The sequence below is a fragment of the Harpia harpyja genome, chromosome 3 (assembly GCF_026419915.1).
Source record: "Harpia harpyja isolate bHarHar1 chromosome 3, bHarHar1 primary haplotype, whole genome shotgun sequence".
NCBI lineage: Eukaryota > Metazoa > Chordata > Aves > Accipitriformes > Accipitridae > Harpia > Harpia harpyja.
Window position 1 is genome coordinate 74,501,223 of NC_068942.1, and position 16,090 is coordinate 74,517,312.

The 16,090-nt window shown below is 41.5% G+C and overlaps 1 protein-coding gene across 4 annotated transcripts in view; it reads right to left on the minus strand.

The window, feature by feature from the left end:
* Positions 1-464: 464 nt before the first annotated feature.
* Positions 465-16,090, minus strand: part of BRF1 (BRF1 RNA polymerase III transcription initiation factor subunit) — a 178,306-nt gene continuing 162,680 nt past the window's right edge. For all 4 annotated transcript variants that reach the window (XM_052783394.1, XM_052783393.1, XM_052783395.1 and 1 more), the window contains 3 exons: positions 9,712-9,763; positions 6,459-6,627; positions 465-4,228 (listed from right to left, as the gene is read on the minus strand). In XM_052783394.1, the coding sequence (XP_052639354.1) occupies positions 4,191-4,228; positions 6,459-6,627; positions 9,712-9,763 (259 nt within the window). In that variant the 3' untranslated portion in view covers positions 465-4,190. The remainder of the gene's footprint in view (positions 4,229-6,458; positions 6,628-9,711; positions 9,764-16,090) is intronic.

Below are 16,090 nucleotides of genomic sequence, written 5' to 3' on the forward strand. Positions count from 1 at the left end.
GATCTAGTAGTAGCTTCACTTCCAGAAAAAAATACAAGGAGCAAATACCCATGTGCACCAGGAGTAGATGTGAATATTGGCCTCCAAACTGTGGCAACCAGATGTTGATAAAATAACATGATTTTTAACTCAGCACACACCTTATTCATCAAGATACAACTTTCAGAAACAAGCACTGGAACAGTTCCACTAAGCACACACAATATATATTGTTCCCACAGTCAGTTAATTATATAGCTTAGAGCAAAAACCTCGTTAATGTTATCCAGTTTACAGAAAGTATCTACATTTATCAGTGCAACAATACCTTGTAAAAAACTTTTGCCTGATTAGATGTCTTCCCTTTTACAGACGAAATAAAGCTCTGAATTTCAAATTTTGACCACTATCAACTGATCAAAAATGAACATTTGTAAGAATGAAGACAGAAGAATCAGAAATTAGCAAGACAGCATCATAAAAGATGGGTTATGCAAGGGTTTTACTTTTTATTTACAGCAAATATATTACAGTAAAAAAGCTTAACATGGCTCATATCATGGTTGTGTAAGGATGATACATATGCTTACATCAAACAGGTTTAATTTCCTTGGCACTAACTGAACCAAGTGCAAGGATTTAACACAAAAATAAGAAACAGAACATTTATTAGGCAAACTCTACATTAACTGTACACATCTGCGACTGGAGTTTCAATGCAATCCAAAGAATACAAACAAGCCATCAGGATGGCAAGAACTTTTTCAATGGAGACGTTTAACCCTCAAGACAAGGCTGTCTGGCACCATTTAAAAGTTGCTGTACTGAACACAGTAATTTTAAAGAAATGTCATAGATGATTAAGACACTGAAAATGCACTCACCACAGTGAAGAATCCCATTATTTTCATTATTTCATTTTTTACTCCCACAATACAAGAGTGTTAAAAGGCTGCATGGCAGACAAGCTGGATGCAACAGCTGGAGGGTTTTGCCTGTCAAGCAAAGCGACTTGCAGCAAGAGACATGCTTTATGCAACAAACCCGATGATATACAGCTTGTGTGGGTTCAAATAAGAAGATCTAAGAACAACAAATGTTGAAGCCTTTTAAGCTCTCTTCATTATAATCAGAATCCTGAGAAAAGCAGGGTCCAAATTACTCCAAGTGAATTTAGGCTCGCTTACATACAACAAAATTGTCCAGATACATCAACAGTAGTAAACAGAGTTAATGCAGTGTTAATCTTTTTACATTTTAATGACTAGCTATAAAAACAGAAACTAGCATGTTCTAATCTGTTTACATTTCCTGAGCTTAGTTAAATCAAGAAGGAATGAACATTATAAAAATCCTGATAAGTCACCAATAAATTAAAAATGTACATAACCACTATAGCGTAAGAAGTCTTACAGTGCTCAGAGTGAAGTCTGCCTATCCAATACCATGGCCTTTCCTTTAGGACTCCTGTACAGGAACCATGCCATTAACTTCACTGAGATCCTATAGAATTGTAGGTCTTTTTTTTTTCTGCTCTCCAAGTGCCCTTCTAGCAGACTATGCAATAGCCTTTCCTAATCGAATCATATGAGAGCATTCAAAAACTGCAATCCTCTACTTCCAGTGCAGGAAACAATGTTCTCAGAAACGCAATGTGCTACTGAAATTCAAATTTACTAGCAGCAGTTATTTGGGTAGATTCTCAGCTCCCGCACATAACATCCCTACATTGGCAGCAGGTTTAGTATCCTTTGGGGGAACAAACCAATGAAAATCTACACAGAAGACTGGAGGAAAGACCCTTAGCAATAAAGAATTCATCTTGGCGGTTTCTTTAAGAGCCAACATCTTGCATTTGAGAAAAGCACTCGACCTACATGAGTCATACACGTTTATTTATGCATGTTTATTTCCTGCATAGAGAATAATGTGTACCTTGGAATAAACCCCAAGCTTTGAGAATATACTGAGAGTATGGGTATTTGTAATAATCCTATTGGCAGATTAATTCAAGCCCAAATGCTCCAACTCAACTGTCTCAAAGACTTGCAGAGCATGAACTTTGATAAAACAAAATACTTTTTAAAAAATTGTCCACTTCTAGCATGATTTTTAATTTACGGTGTAGATAAAAGAGAGGTAGTAAGGTTTATCTCCTCAATATCATTTTCTGTGCAGTATTTATAAAGTATCAGAAAAAAATCTATAGTTTTTTGGTGAAAATGCCAGCTTTTCCCCTAAGAATTACATGGAATCTCTTCTTTCCACTGAAGTGCTGCAAACTAAGTAACTGGATTCTGGTTCAGAAGAGCTCTTCTTCCCATTAGCCTCACTGCATCTTATTTGTTACCAAATTCTGCTTTTAAGAAGTCATTGCAGAAATACTCCTATACAGGGCTCAAAAATATCTAGCAGATACAACCTACCCAACAAACTACATTTACCAGCCAAATAATATTAAGTCTGCTCCTAAAAAAAGCACTCGCTCTTGCTCTACTTATATGATCCCTCTTAGGCATGCTACTGAGAGGGACAGAAGAAGTATGGAAGGCCATATGGCCCTTCCCCTCTTTGGTGACGACCACAGCTATGAGCATCACCGTCACTCTGGCTGGCAGTAGCTAGCGGGCTTCCTAAGGCAGCTTCTTTTCCTGCCACGACCCACCCTCCGCAGCGGGAGGATGGATGGCGCTTTAGCGATGAGCACTGCTCAAAAAGGGTAGGAAGGACGAGCAGACCAGGAGAGACAGCTTAACAGAAACCACATTGGTAAGATCAATATCCATCTTTCCCTGGTGCAAGACAAGCCTGCAGCGCTACAGTTTTCATGATTGTCACCAGACAAGGGAGAGAAATGAAAACATCTTGGGTCCCGCAGCTGCAGTCGTCAAGAGCGTGATCCAGAGTGCAGTGCGTTTCCCACTGAGCCGAGAGCCTCGGACCCAGCAGTGCCAGGGAAAGGCAGGTCAGAGGCAACAGGGTGGGATCTTGGCAATAGGGGCTCCATCCCTGACCCCTGCTCTCACAGCGTTGCGAGAGCTGATGTATCTGGAAGAGAAGGAGCTGCCTGTTGACATTTTGGGGCGCACAGGGCCGGAGCTCCAGCATTATTCACGTAGCAGCGACTGTTCAAGCGTGGGATTTGAGCCATGAAAATCAGACTGCTGCACGGTGACCTTTTATTTACCCATAGAAAGTTAAATAAATTACATTAAATTAAATTCAGCCAAAGCAGATGCTAGCTTATTTATTAAAAAGCTCAGCTTTCTCTTTTCTTCAACTGGTTTTAGAGACAGGCAGCTCTTGGGAGCAGACCTTCACTCTAACTCAGTCAGACAAGAGCAGCTCCACAGAGATGGCCAGAGTGACTCTCCTGCAGCAATTCCAGCTGCAACAAGACCTGGCTGTCCCTAGGGACGCCCAGCAAAGGCATGTGAGCACAGCATTGTCGCCGGCTTGCTCTCTACACTTCTTGCCTCACCCAGGTCTTCTCCCTCTTTCCACATAGACCGCACCGGACTCGCAGTGGAAGATGATTCTTCGCTGCCAACATTGCCTTCTATTGTCCTATCTTTTAAGAAATCTATTAATTTATTAATATAAAGAAGTATTTACTTCATTTCAGAGAAACCGTTACTGCCCCGCAAATATATAACTTGTCATTAATTTTTGATAGGCTTGGGTAAGGAAGCTTGTGTACAGTAACAGGGTCATGTTTACAATACAGGTTGGAAATGTTTTCTTTCTTTCGGTTGTAGCATTATGAGACAACTAATGCTTCTGTACTCAAATAATCAACAGGCACACTTCTCGTTTTTACCTGTCCTCCTATCCATCCTTCTATTTGCTCCCTTTCAACAGCATGCCTAAAAGCAGCTCACATAAATAAGAGATGTGTTGCTTTCAGTCACACATGGTTTATACACAGTCTATTTTGTCTCTTTTCTTTTGTTCTCTGGAAACATTACTCCCATTAATTTCATCCTCAAACTATGATCCACCAAAATAAAAAAAAATTCAAGTACAAACCCAAACTTTATTGCTGGGTTATGGGTCAATGTAAACTGACCAGAGTCAATGCCAACCTAAAATTCGCTTTACAAAAGTAAGGATTGTTCAATTACATTTGCTGACCATAGACAGCTTCTTTCACTATTCATACAGTTTGAAGACTGAAGATTTGCTGGGAACACGACACAGTCTATGTCCTTTTAATAGCCATCATCATCATCCATATCACAGCCATAATCTGAAACACACAAAGACAAAGGCATATAAAAATGCATATATTCCAGGTAGATGGAAGATACAACAAAAGTATCGCTACTTTCAGGTTCTTTTCCTGCTGTGTAACTAGATGGTAAGTTTTGCCTTAAGCAAGTGTTTTAAAAATCATGTATTTTCTTAGGGCTAAATATAAAGTTCTTGCATGTACTTTCCTCAGTGAAATAAAATTATTTGTAAGCAAGTATGTGTAAATATCTCTTCTCACTTGTCACTGGACCCTCATTCAGGAATACTTGGCACATGGATATGTGAAAGACTTGGTTTAATTTAGAGGTTAAGGTGATCAAGCCTGATTGTCACAAGTAATTTGGAACACGGTGGCCGATAAGCAGCAGCATACATTTACAAGTAGGCATGGTTCTCACTAGACATAGCCACCAAGAAAAAGGCTGGCTTGTTTATATTATTCATGGATTTATAGGCTGAAACTGCAAGGGTTCAGAGATAGCTCACAGTTCCTATCAACATCAAAGGAGTTGTGCAACAAATCCTGACCAACGCATCTGACTCGGATCTCCTGTATCTACTTAATCCTAGAGGAACAACTTAAAATTTTGCCCAGATTTTTTTATCCCATCTTGTTTTCTTAAACAATGCCAAGTGCAAAGACTGTGTCATGTGTGTGTCAGAAGGTGAATCTGTGGGTTTCTAACACACCAATTTCTCTTCTGTGTGCTTCTGAATGTAGTGAAACAGGTATTTTCTGTTGCATAGTTGAACCTATGGATAACTATTACATATGAGCATTCAGTAAAGTTAACCTTTATATTCCAAATTCAATACAGTGCAACGTTTCATCCAAAGAGTCAAGCAAATGCTCAGAAGCAGAATTAAGCGTAATCTATAATAATTTGTGTAGAATGGGTGAAGTTCACCATCTGTAATTCCTGCAGTCATTCCAGACAGACAGGTCTAAAATCCATGAAGAAAGCAGCTAGAAAGGAGTTATTTGTTCTGCTGAGCGGCTCTGCACACCTGCGTTTGAATTCTGGGAATACTCCTTTCCTTTTTATTTTTTTTTTAAACTCTGATTTTTCAGCTGTCGTCCAGACCAGACAGGGAGTAGTGGAATGTTCTCAGAATGGTTTAAAAATAGTAACATTTACAAAGAAAAAAAGCTCAGTGACCTTTATTCTATTTTTGTGGGGGGTTTATTAATAAACATAGACCCACCCTCCCCCACATGGGTGCTTTTTCTTGGGAACATTATTCTAATAATAAATGCAGGCAACAAACTGTTTTTCCTACGGTTCAGCAATTATTTTCCAGTGGAGAAATAATTTAAAAGCAACAGACACTTTTGTGAAATGTATACATACTGTCCATGAAAGCTAAATTAATAGTACTGGAAAGATTTTTGCAGTAAATATCATTTCAGTAGGAAACTTATTCCCATCTTGCTTTTTCACAACCCATAATTAGCAGCTCTCATTTTAGAAATATTTTTGTATATTTTCAAAGCTTAACTTCTAAGGGGAAGTTTTTAATAAAGGATAAATGTGGATGTGTCCAGTTAGGAAAAACCACAGCGGAGAGGATGCTGCCTTTTCCCGCCAGCAAAGAAACCTAATTAAATGAGTGGCTTTGCTGGGTAACCCAAAGAAATTAGTACACATCTGCGTACCATACAGCACGTCGCACGCTATCAATGCAATTTCTGTACTTGGTGAAGATCTCTTTCCTCCTAACACTTTCCCCAGAAATGGAGTGTGACGATTCGTTTTGTTTTGAGCTGGACAGCCATGTCCCCAGGGCTCACGGACAACCTGGACATCGCTGCAGCCCCAGCTGAGGAGGCAGGCAGGAGCAGGGCAGCTCGGCTCGGGAGGCAACGAGCCCTGAGCATTGCTGATGGAGGGGTTACTGACCCCCTAATTCCTCAGATCCACATTAAGAAACCTAATTCTGAAGAAGGCGTAACATCAGTTTGGTCTTGAGAAGCCCTCTTAGCCTAAAGCTCGAGATGCAAAGTTTTCTCAGGAGGAGTCTCTAAGAAGGCCAGGTTTCAGACAAGGTTTCGGACTCCCGGCTTTCCCACAGGAATGGGCACTGCTGGGAAGGCGGCAGGAGCTCTGCATGGGGCGAGCTGCCGGAGGACAGGGACAAGCAGGGCAACCCTGTCTGTCCTCAGCCCTGCAACAACGAACCCCACAGCACCAGCAGATGGCAATTTAGACAGCGTCCCAGCTTACCGTTTCCTCCCATTAACTGCAAGGCGCTCATGCAGTGATCATCATCTTCTTCTATTTCTTCCTCTTCTACCTCTTCGTCAGGGTTATAAGCTACTGGGCCACTCTCCACTAGCACAGCTGCTGGTTTTTCTAAGTCAGGGGCTTCTGCTTGTGCATTTGGAAAGGTGACCTGCAAAAAAGAAGAGGGGAAAGTAGAGCAGCCCTTCCTTTTGTTCAGTATTTGTACACAACGTTAGCAGATTCCACACAGGGAAGCCCACATCTGGGGCTAGAGGCTTAGCTCTTCCAGGGCACATAAAAGTTGCTCAGTAAAATGTTGCCTGAATGAAAGTCAGGCACAAATATCCACAGTTTTCACATAATTCATAGCCAGGTAAGTGAAATATCCAGAGACAGTAACAGCAGAACAAGGATCCTCTTGCAAGCACAAGGTAAGGAGAAATTTGGGAGTGAAGGCTCCTCAGCAGAGCTCTGCAGGAAAACTTAACAACCTTTTCCTCATTGCGCTGGACTCACATCAGGCCTATGACACAATAACGATGTTATTGACACTTTAATGACAGCAAAAATGTATCCTTCAAATCAGAAAAAACCCAACATGTATTAGTTTTGACAGCTCTGGTTGGATTTATTTAGAGGGACAATGAGCTGTGGAACAAATAGCACTCTTTAGACAGCACTTAATGCGATGGCAGAGCACTAGGTTGATAATACACGCCAGCACCTGTAACATTACCTATGACATTCATCAGAATAATGCTCTCCAAACACTAACTTGGGAATTGATCACTGACAGGACCCATTCCATACCTGCACCTTCCCAGTTGCTCCAAGGTTAGGCAGGACACGGCAGGGAGGGAGAGAAAGGGCAACACCACAAGGAGACAGAGACAAATTTGGAGAAGGTAATATTGTCTCCAGTTCACTAATGACAGATCTGGGAAAGGGGCAGGAACCAGCAACGTGGTCTGCCCCAGCACAGCCCAGGCTCCAGTCTCTCTGGAGCTCCCAGTTCCATGGTGTGCTCAGTCTGGGGCTCTGCCTCCCTCTCTCTCATCCAGGGAAGAAACATCACAGGAGCTTTATCTCCACCAGCTTTGTAACAGGGCACTTTTCACCTCTGTTCTGTACTTGGACTGTTTGGGGGTTGTACACTACAGCCTATGGCCCAAAAAGACATCCCATTAGTGGCAACCTGAAGAACATTAAAGATTAACCATTAATGCCGCTTTGCCATGTAAGCAAATTTGAGAAGGCAATACTTAACAGTACCTGTCACTAGTCAGCAGTTATCAGCACTGAGCGTCATCTCCCCTATTAGGAAAGACAGAAAAGACTGGGACCACTTCTTTGGGAAGGACAGCGGTGAGGTGCTCCTAACAATGAGTGGTCCAAAGGAGACCAGGAAACCCCAACTTCTCTGGTCCCTACCACAAGAAAAGTCCTACAGTGCTTTAGGTTTTAAATTACAGTATACAACCACGTACTGCTGCATCTTCTCCAATTCCATTGGCAGTAAGTTCTGATTCAGCGTTGTTAATTTATTTTTATTTATTTATTTATAAATGTATTTACTTGGGATGCAGTAACTCCCAGAATCCCTGTAACTCCAGGCACTTTAGAGATACACCATAAAAGAAAATCCCTGTACCAGAAAGTTGATAGTCTAATTATTCAAACATCAAAGCTGTTCCTGAACTTGTCATATACCATGACAGTCAACCCAAAGAATCTGCCTGAGTTTTTCAAAGTCACCTAAGGGTTTGCTCCAATAGCTCATTAATAGGGCAAGACACCCATTAATTTTAATAGAAAATCAAGTATTTAGATATTCGGATCACTCAAAGACAGGTTTTCATGATTTTTTAATGCTCAAATTAATCACATTATTTAGAGGAACTTCCCTCCAGTTTATTTTATATTTCCTACCACTGCTTTTGCCTCTAGAGTGATCAAACTGAGTCCATCTAGGTTTTCAGTATAAGCAGAAAAAGACACAACAGTTTGAGACGAATCAGCATCATAATATATATCAATTTATATGCTTAAAAGTATCCATCTGCTCTGAAAAAGTGGGTGAATATAGAGGAGCTACAATTGAGTCATTATTTTTTAAAATTGCACCATGCTAATTAAAATGTGACCTTCTTCTAATTATCATGTCCACTTCCAGACTGCTCTACTTCTAAAAATGTGCAGAGTTTTCTAATGAGCATAGCAAAAGAAGCGAAAATGTACTTCCCCAGGCAGGATATCAAACCATTTCTGAAAATCAATGGGTTTTAGTCATTTTAAAAATAAGGCAGTCAAACAACGCCTTTAAACAGAACTTCCTGAATTCACTTCCAGACATTCCAGACTTGAGTTTGGCACGTATCTTTATGTATGGATGGGCAACTGTCAAAGCATGTTAAACTACCCAAGGTAACTGGTTCACTTTCTAAAGAGTGTCAGTGTCACACGTTCATGGGAAAAAGAAGAAGGACAAATACCGTTGGTGTATTAGGAACAGACTTTTTAGATATGCAGTAAACAGTTATTTTATCATACACAAAATGCATATGTCTACTCTGTACAGTGTGAAAATAATAGCAAAATAAAGCAGTTATCTCTGGACTCATAATAATCACAACCCCTTCGGCAGAAAATGCAGGTGCACAAAGCCACCCAAGGAGGGTTTCTGGTGTTGGCCAGTTACTAGCACTAACTTTTCTATGGCACTATTATATTTTCAAACTAAACAAACAAACGAACCAAAGAGTAATCCATGCTATATAGGGTCAGCTGTCACTTTGTGTTTCCTCGCTGGTCTCCCGCAGAAGCCCAGCCCTTCCCTTGGGTCAGTGCTGGCTGCACAGAAGCAGCATTTTACATCATCCCCCTTTTTCACGGGGACAGTCCAAGTGCTGAGAAACAGGCACGAGTTCTGCCCTCTCCTACTTCTCCTACCCACTTGTGTGATATGTACCTTTTCAGATGCTTGCAGGGAGTTTTCTCTTTCTGCTGTCTAACCAGGCATTATGAGGCTGTGCTAATGTTACTGATGGATAAGTAAGGGCAAATCTTGGTTGGAAAACAGGCAACTTTAGCTTCGTAGTGTTTGCAGTAACCAGCTCCCGGTCTGATCAGAGAGGCAAGACTCTCATTTGTTTTGCCCATTATCTACCACATAACCACAGCTGGGCTGAGAAAGGCTTGTGGGAATTTCCAAACTCAAACTGTTGCACTAGGAGAAGTGCTGGACTTCACATACCTCTTCAGTGGCAGCCTTTTTAGCAAGCTGTGTTGAAATCAAGGGTCTTAATCTGCAAAGAAGGAAAGAAGAAATGGTGAACATCAGAAAAGTTACACCACACACAAGAGTTTGACACAGAGTATTCACTCCCCAAACAGTGAAAGCACTTTGCTAGTGTTATGTTGTGTAATTACTTTTTCAAAGATACAAGATAAAGAGCGGAGAGCCACAGACTCCGCAATAATTAATACACACATTCCCTTGTAAGCATCTGCCCCAGTTCAGGATAATAAAAAAAGATGCCAGTCAACAAGCACAGTAGCAAAACCTCATCTCAAACGGCAGCCCCAGCCCATCCCAAAGGTCTGTGAAATAGAGGAGTTTGTCACGTATTACGGAAGTCAAAACACAACTGACTTTTTGGAAGAATGCAGACATGGCAAAACCGAGCCACACTGAATTACTAAGCACCACTCCGCAACTGCTTCCCTGTATTTGATGATATATACAGGATACCAGTAATATTAGACACACAGGATATCATAATCATCACAGGCAAAATTCTAACCTCCAGCTACAGCAATCATCATCAAAACCAAGGGGACCCGGCATACCTTGAATGAGAAATGACAGAAACTGAACATAAACATTTTTAAAAATTCTGCATCAGATAAGAAAAAGACCTGCATATTTGGGGAGAAAAGATGGATCAGTATTACTTTACAGCTAAGTGTTAAATATTGTTCTTTCTGAAAAACATTTCATAGCCTGTTGTCTACTAAGTGCCATGAAGGCTGTTCTCAATCCATCACTTACTGTTGCTTTCTGGTCTCTCCTCCTCATCTAGATGTATCTAGTCAGGAAGAGGATGACTTGATTTCTACTGAAACACTGCTCAGACAGCTTCTCAAGTACGTCTTTTAACTAAGTCTAGGCAAACAACTTAATGAATACCAATTTATGTCTCCAGAGATATAGTCTTTTATGATAAGCAGTATCTTTCCTCTCATTTTTCTATTAGCCATTCCTCCCTGTTAACACACAGATACTGGTTGTTTTCCTACTTATTTATTTATTTCAAATAATCATCAGGAGGAAACAAAACCCCAGAGAATGAGCAGCAGAGATTCAGATCATTATCTCTGATGGAGAAGACAATATTAAAACACAAGATATTGGCTAAGCTCAAAAAAGGTTCAGAAACTGGTCATCTCTGAAATGCTTTGCAAGACCCAAAAGGCATTTCAGCAACCAAAGTAGTCCAAGGTGCCTCCTTACAGTAGATCTAAACAAAAAGAAGCCATGGGAATGCTCTAGGAGCAGTACCACTGAAGGATCCAGAACACCTTATTCTGCTGCAAATACTTCTTGTCATATGTCATAACTTTTCAAAAATTTCAAGAAAGAGATACTCTTGACCCACATAAACTATCTATTACTTACAAATCGGTGGCCTTCTGGGCTTAGAGAGAATGTATTTGAAGGCATGGACACACTCCTCCCTATGTGCCTGGCCTTCTCTTTCCTTTACCTAACCTGAATAGTAGAGTTTTCACAGAATCATAGAAACATGGAATGGTTTGGGTTGGAAGGGACCTTTAAAGGTCATCTAGTCCAACCTCCCCTGCAATGAGCAGGGACATCTTCAATTAGATCAGGTTGCTCAAAGCCCCGACCAGCCTGACCTTGAATGTTTTCAGGGATGGGGTATCTACCACCTCTCTGGGCAACCTGTGCCAGTGTTTCATCACCCTAGTCGTGAAAAATTTCTTATTTCCTAAAATTTGAGACTTACCTACCTACTGTCAATCACTGTTTTCCAAAACACCCTGTTTAGGTGCTCACAAACACACGAATGCAGCAATGTCAAAAGGTTACGTAGCTGAAGGATGCTAATTACCAAACAGGTTGTATTTCATTGACATGACTGAAAAAAACCCAACAGGAGTAAGAAATGAAGGACTTTTATTTTAAACCAGTAGTAGTGATTATTGCAATTAACATTGTACCAAAGATAGCACCTATTTCCTCCTGCTACCAAAAGACATCAGACCTCCCTGGAGCACCCTGAAATCTTTCCTGCCCCCAATTAAAATCAAGCTGTTGAGTAAGACTCACAAGGTAATCAGAAACTGCTGACATTTCTTTTAGAGAAAATTATACATATGCTCACACAGTGAAGAAAACAATCACAGCTATAGGAAGCAAAGAGTAAACATTCCAGTTTCATTTTAATTAAAATGGTCCCTTAATGAAAATAAAAATTCATGCTTATGAAAAGCCTATTTGCAAACTTTAGTGCTAAATCCAAGAGTCCTTCTGCACCATTTTTGAGCAGCGAGTGATTCTCACACACAAGCTGAAATTAAAGCTTTATTTCTGTTCCACGATAATTGCTCACAAAGTATACATCTTCACTACTAGAAATATAGCGCTGCCATTCAATTTGAGCAATACAGTTTCTCTCTCAGCATAACATCTAATGTATCCAAAAGCAGCGGGTTGGATTCTGCTCCTGCTCTGGCTGTTTGTTACCTGCTGCAGTGCAGATCTGAAGGGGTCACTCACCCTGTGGGCTGCAGAGCCCAGCTCGCTGCGCCTTGGTACTATGTGCTACCTACAAACACTAGCAATGAAAACTGAAAAAAGGTAAAACCATCGCAAAGAGAGACAAAAACTTATTTCCCCCCTGAAATAATGTCCTTGATTAAAATTATATAAAAGTTATAAAAGTTATAAATATATAAAAGGAGAAGTTAATTTCTCTCTCTTGGCTCTCCTTATGCCTATGGAGAACCCTACTATTACTGTACAAAACCATTTAGGAAGGTTTTATAGTGGGGTTTTGGTTTGTTGCTTAAATGCCCAGATGCCCTGACCTCCTTAAACCAGAGCAGCTGCTGCCACACCAGCCATATGGAGCAATAAATTACTGGCTGCCATGGCTACAGATAACGGGCTCCTTCTGCTGTCTGGCTGCACCACAGAGGACAGAAAAAAGTGTCTTCATGAAAAAGTATGACTGCTTTTGAGGCTGGGATAGGCCTGAGTATTAATGATCAAAAAAGCACCTTGAAAAAACAAGTAACGAGTATCTTATCCAACTTTCAATGTGCATGACTCAACCTCATCTGTAAAAGGCTACCAAGGTACACACATGCACATATTCACTGTATGTGAAAAATCCTGTCCATCACAGTCCAAATTGAATTCAGGGTTGCCAAGTTCCATAAATAACAATAATATCCTATATTAAGATATGATCCCATATATGCTAAAGCACCAACAGTCTCTATTGAAAATGTAATGTTGCAACTGGTCTTCCCAAATGTTTCAGTAGTTGTTAACTATGATGACTTCTAGTTTGGGGCACTTTCATTATGAACTTTGCAAATTAATACCGTACCTTGTGGGAGGGAGTAACAAAACAAGCAACTTTCTGAACAGCAATGTGATCTGTAAAAAGGGGGAAAAAAAGATTTCACACAGCCCCAAGTGTTATATCCACATTTCAAACTACTTCAAAAATTATGCAGATCTACAAACGCTCATGTCAGCCAACACACATAACACTGGAAGCAGATAATCTTGACATGTTCGCAACAAAAACTAATGGCACGGTACATGGCATCAGAGGCTGCTCCCTGCTGAATCTGCTCCGCTCTCAGTTGAGATGTGCACGATAACATCTAGGTTTGTCCTCCAGCTTAACAATTTAAAAGAAGATTCAATATAACAGCTCCTGACAGGGCTGGAGATCACACAGACTGAACTTTCAAAGTGAGCAAATTCTCTGAAAAACAAGCTGGCTGTGACAAACAACTGTTTTTATTTTGCTTATTATTTAATAACAAAAGATTACACAGCACAGTACATAAAATAGAAAAGAGCACTGCAAAGTAATAAAACCACCTCACTTGCATCAGGCTGTTCGCCCACTAAAAAGGTTTACGATACCATAACAATCTCCTCAGTGCAATCCTGCAAGTAATTTGGAAACTCACCCAAAGCTCTGTTTCTTACTGAATTTTAATTTAATCCATCCAAGTAGGGAACATCTTATTGCTGCTTACCGCCCATACTAATTTTATACGCGGATGATCCCAGAATACGCGACGGAAAGCAGAGATACAACAGAGCCCGCAGCCACAAGCCTGCAGTGTAATTATGCAGGTCATCTAAGACAAATGCCCATAAAAGCTATATATCCATACCACAGGTCCTTCATACGTATGCCACTTCAGTGGCAGAAAAAGCTACTGAGAAACGATTTGGCGAGAGACCGGTCAGGTTCTCCACGCTGGCTGAGATCCTCCTCCCACCTGAGGCCAGATGGTTTTGCCTCAGGAGCTCAGTTTACCAGACATCTGTGTGAGAAGGAAATTAATATAAATGTTTACCCCAGCTAAGAGTGCCCTTTAATTAAGTACCGTCAATGTTATCCTTACCGGAAAGCTGGGAATTACCTCTCTGCAAGGATTTAATGCTCTTGTTGAAAACACAACAGCATCAGGAGATACCGACCCCCCGTTCTGCCATCAGGCCAGGACAAAGGGCTGATCCTCCCGGACTCAGACCACTGCTCTTTTCCAGAGGGCGAAACAGACTGCAATCATGACCGTGACCCTGGAGCACTTTGGGGTTTGCACATCCAGCTGCAGATCCCACCGTCTTCTACATCTGCTTCTGGCCGAGAGCCAGGTGCTCACAAGAGCCGTTCCCTCTCCTAGAGAAGAAACCGAGGCACATGGCCAAGGCCACGGCTGGTTGTGACACCAATGAACGGCTGCATGACGCCGTGAGGACAGGGGCTGGGGTGTAAGGGTGCACTGTGGCACACCAGGAGAAGCCCAGATACCACCACAGACATCATGCTCTGCAGAAAGATGAAGCACCTCTGATGCTCATACCTTGAAACTCGTGTGCCTCAATGTGAGGCAGGCAAGTATTTTTTGGCTTTCTGAAGGCCAGGCTGACCAGCCCTTCGCCCAGCCCAGCTCACCATCAGTGTGAAAGCCCCAAGGAGTTTCCCTGAATCACTGTCCCCTGTGACAGGGCTGCAGGGGCCCCAAACAACGACCACAAGACACCAAGCGAAAGGCACGTCCGCGTTGCGATGAGCTCAGCTCACGCATAGCGAGGTCCCTTGGAATTGGCTACCCCCAGTGCTGCCAGCTGTACAAATGTGACTGATGGAGCAGGCGGCAGGGTCTGAACCCTCCTAGATACTGTCAGACACATGGGCAGCAAGGCTAGGATGCATTGAGCAGTGCCTGAGCCAGCTACTTCTAACGCTGCTCCAACACGCCTGCGTGAACTCCACCAGCTACACCAACACAGCCAACTCCTGTTTTCCTCCTGTTTCCGAGCAAGCAACGCTACAGAAAGAGCCATTTCAAGCAGAAAAAAAGCAAAGCTGAAGTGACAACAAAAACTAGAGTGAAATGAGAAATTGTTCCCACTTCTGATTCCCACTCAGCCCTCTTTCATGCTGGATCAGAGGAGCTTCGCTTTCATCAGCACAGCATCAGACAACGCAGCGCCGAGAACATCTTCAGCGTTAATGAGATTGGCCTCTTCTAGCAAATGCCCAGGCTTAAGTATCTAGGGACCAAAGCTCGCAGGAGTAAACTGGCAAAAAATAAGAACCTCTATCATTCACTAAAGGATATATTTATTCAGCGAGGAACTAAGCACCTATGTCAGTCATCGGTATGCTTTTGAAAAGCGGGAACTTTGCTAATGGATAGTGAACTAAACACCTATTTCAGGCTTTTCCGAGAGAGGCAGAGGCCACGATATCTGTCTTCAATAACCCAACCCAGAGCGGACAATATTTTTCTGCATAGCTGCAGTGCTCATTCCTCAATTAGACGCTGTAAAATAGCAACTTGCTGTTCTTTCCACTGACTAAACCAAAAGATTTTCAACAACAAAAATGAAAAGAATGAAATCTAAGGCCACCTTATTGGGACCAAATGAAGTTATGCTACTGCAGCAGATCCAAAACAATCTCTGCACATATCTGCTTCTAAAGGAAATTGCTGCAGACCATGGGAAATTACAATTGCTCCAGGACAAGAAAGGCTGACTGATCTAATATTTCTGGTCGACACACCTTCTTCCTGGGTTTGTCAATAAAGATACTGATGAGCTCATCTCTCCACAGGTCAGGAAAATATTAGTTGAAAATATGTTATTCTTTTCACCATGGAAATTTTTCCACATGAAATGATGGCAGCAAGGCAAATCTGCACCTTGCTGGGAAAAGCTACTTAAAATAAGGAAGCTATGAAGCATTCTAATGAAGGTAAATGAGTAATCATGATGGTCTCAGTTAAGCAAGTCTAATGACAGTGTCATTTTTAAAACATGGGCGTGAGACAACTCATGTGGT